The 2,133-nt window shown below is 35.3% G+C and overlaps 1 protein-coding gene across 1 annotated transcript in view; it reads right to left on the reverse strand.

The window, feature by feature from the left end:
* The window catches only part of use1 (unconventional SNARE in the ER 1 homolog (S. cerevisiae)), a 4,627-nt gene extending 4,053 nt beyond the window's left edge, over window positions 1-574 (reverse strand). The window contains exons 1-2 of the mRNA XM_073844679.1: window positions 454-574; window positions 143-192 (exon numbers count right to left, since the gene is read on the reverse strand). Coding sequence (XP_073700780.1) covers window positions 143-192; window positions 454-555 — 152 coding nt within the window. The 5' untranslated portion in view covers window positions 556-574. The remainder of the gene's footprint in view (window positions 1-142; window positions 193-453) is intronic.
* Window positions 575-2,133: the final 1,559 nt, after the last annotated feature.

Genomic DNA, 2,133 nt, shown 5'->3' on the forward strand with positions numbered 1-2,133 from the left:
TATCACAGCTGTAGGGAATCATCTCAACATCACTTTGAGGTTAATATACATCATATACATCAATAAATGTTGAACTGGTTTATTATATTCACTCTCTGAAGATACATGATTTAATAATGCTTGTAATGTTATAAAAAATTACCTGGAACTCTTTTTAAGGGCAACAAGCATCTCCTGAAGAGCACCAACGTACTTGAAAAGACAAAAGGGAATCTATTAAATATGATTTTCTTCTAAAAGTGAAGGCTAAGATATTAAATTGAGAATTTAAAAAAAATATCCACAGCGAAGACAGAAAGCATGTTTTGTTTATGACGCGTAATTCATATGTAAATGACGCTGGCAATATTGCTTTGTTGTCTCATGCAGAATAGCTTCTTGTGTAAAATATAAACATTTACTTCAAGAGCACAGACGTAAGTTAAACGTAAATGCAGTTTTGTTATGAATTACCTTCTCCAGCCTCCATTCTGTCTCGTTTCTTTTCTCTGAAGCCAGAGACTCACAGCGCGATAATAACCTGATAAAATTGATCTCTAGTCTGGACGTGGCCATATTTGACACTCAAAGCGGAAGTCGCTGGAGTTTTACATACAACAAGGCGGAATAGAGCGACAAATTAAAAGTCCTTGGTGGTTACGCAGAAGCGGTTAGTAATACCGCATGTATTGAACATTTAAAAACAAACATATAAAGTACGTGTCAATATTCAAAGCTTAAAATTGCAAGTAGAGGAAAAAAATTAAATGTCCCGCGATGATGCAATATCTCGGCAACAAACAAATCATAGCCTTAGTTAAGCATTAAGCTGAATTTCCGTCATTTTAGTGAGTCATTTGGTTTATTTTATAGACCTTTTTCCTGAGTAAACGATGAGCGCCGCCATTACGAATTCTAACGTAAGATTGAATGCTTTTCTGTTCCGGTTTCCATAGGAACCCATTCAAATAGCGTCCATCTGTTTTAATGTAGCTAAAGTCCGCTGCTTCGTGTCATCTACACACATTAAAGTGAGGCACTGACAAATGACGGTCATTGCGACATTGCCATGTGCTTTTTAAAAACATTTTAATAGGTTTATCATTAGTTTATTAGCTCGGAATATACCCTAATTGGACTAGAAACAATGCAGACCGGAAATGCAAAGCATTCTTTCAGTTAAGAGTCGGACTTCCGTGTTCAGGAAAAACGTCTATAATTTATGAAGGTCAGCTGTAGCACTGTGTACTTTCCTGACTTTTTCCAGCTCCAAACATTCATTAAGATACCAAACCGGTGATAAAGATGTAGAAGTACCATACCATTACCCAGATTTTATGTTTATTAAAGCACCAAATAACATGACTTCAACAAAAAATGTAAAAAATGTGTATTTTATTTTTTACAGACATTAAAAACGAATAACATTTATTTGACTTTAACTAGGAGGACATTACATTCGTTTCTTACCACTGAATTAACGATGGTGTGCTTCCCTCTTTTGGTCAGTAAACGTTTCAAATCTCCCTAAAATAACACTATTTACTCTCGTATATATTAATTATAAGTAATTATCCATTAAAGAGATCAATCAACGAATGTTAGGCCCTGATCACACCGAACGCGTCTTTTAGTTCTAAAAACGCGAGGCGCACAGCACTGCCTTTTTTGGTGACTTTTAATAAAAGAGCAGTGTGCTGCGGTTTTTTTATGTTGCAAAGCAACGACCAAAACAGCTGTCCTGTCAGTCAAATCAAAGGATTATAGCGTGAGCGCTCTAAAATTTTAGTTTTTTGCTGTTAAGTAAACTGTCATATTAGCAGAAACCCTAAATAATACAGCTCCGGGTTACCCACGACAGACACCAAAGGTTTCTCCTCTAATTCTTGCAGTCTCCGGACTTTTTAAGCAACGGTATATTTAGTGATCAGTAAAAACGTTTTAGTCCAGCAGCCAGCAGATTTAAGCATTTTTATTATGTGTTTATGTTTTGTTTTATTGATAAAGGTCTATGTTTGTCTTATTTGTGTACTGTATGTGCACACTGAATTGATACACATTTGTGATCCTGGACCACAAAACCAATTGAAAGTAGCATGGCAAAAATACATTGTATGGGTCAAAATAATCGATTTTTATTCAGAGTCAAATTTT

The sequence above is a fragment of the Garra rufa genome, chromosome 7 (genome assembly GCF_049309525.1).
Source record: "Garra rufa chromosome 7, GarRuf1.0, whole genome shotgun sequence".
Classification (NCBI taxonomy): Eukaryota; Metazoa; Chordata; class Actinopteri; order Cypriniformes; family Cyprinidae; genus Garra; species Garra rufa.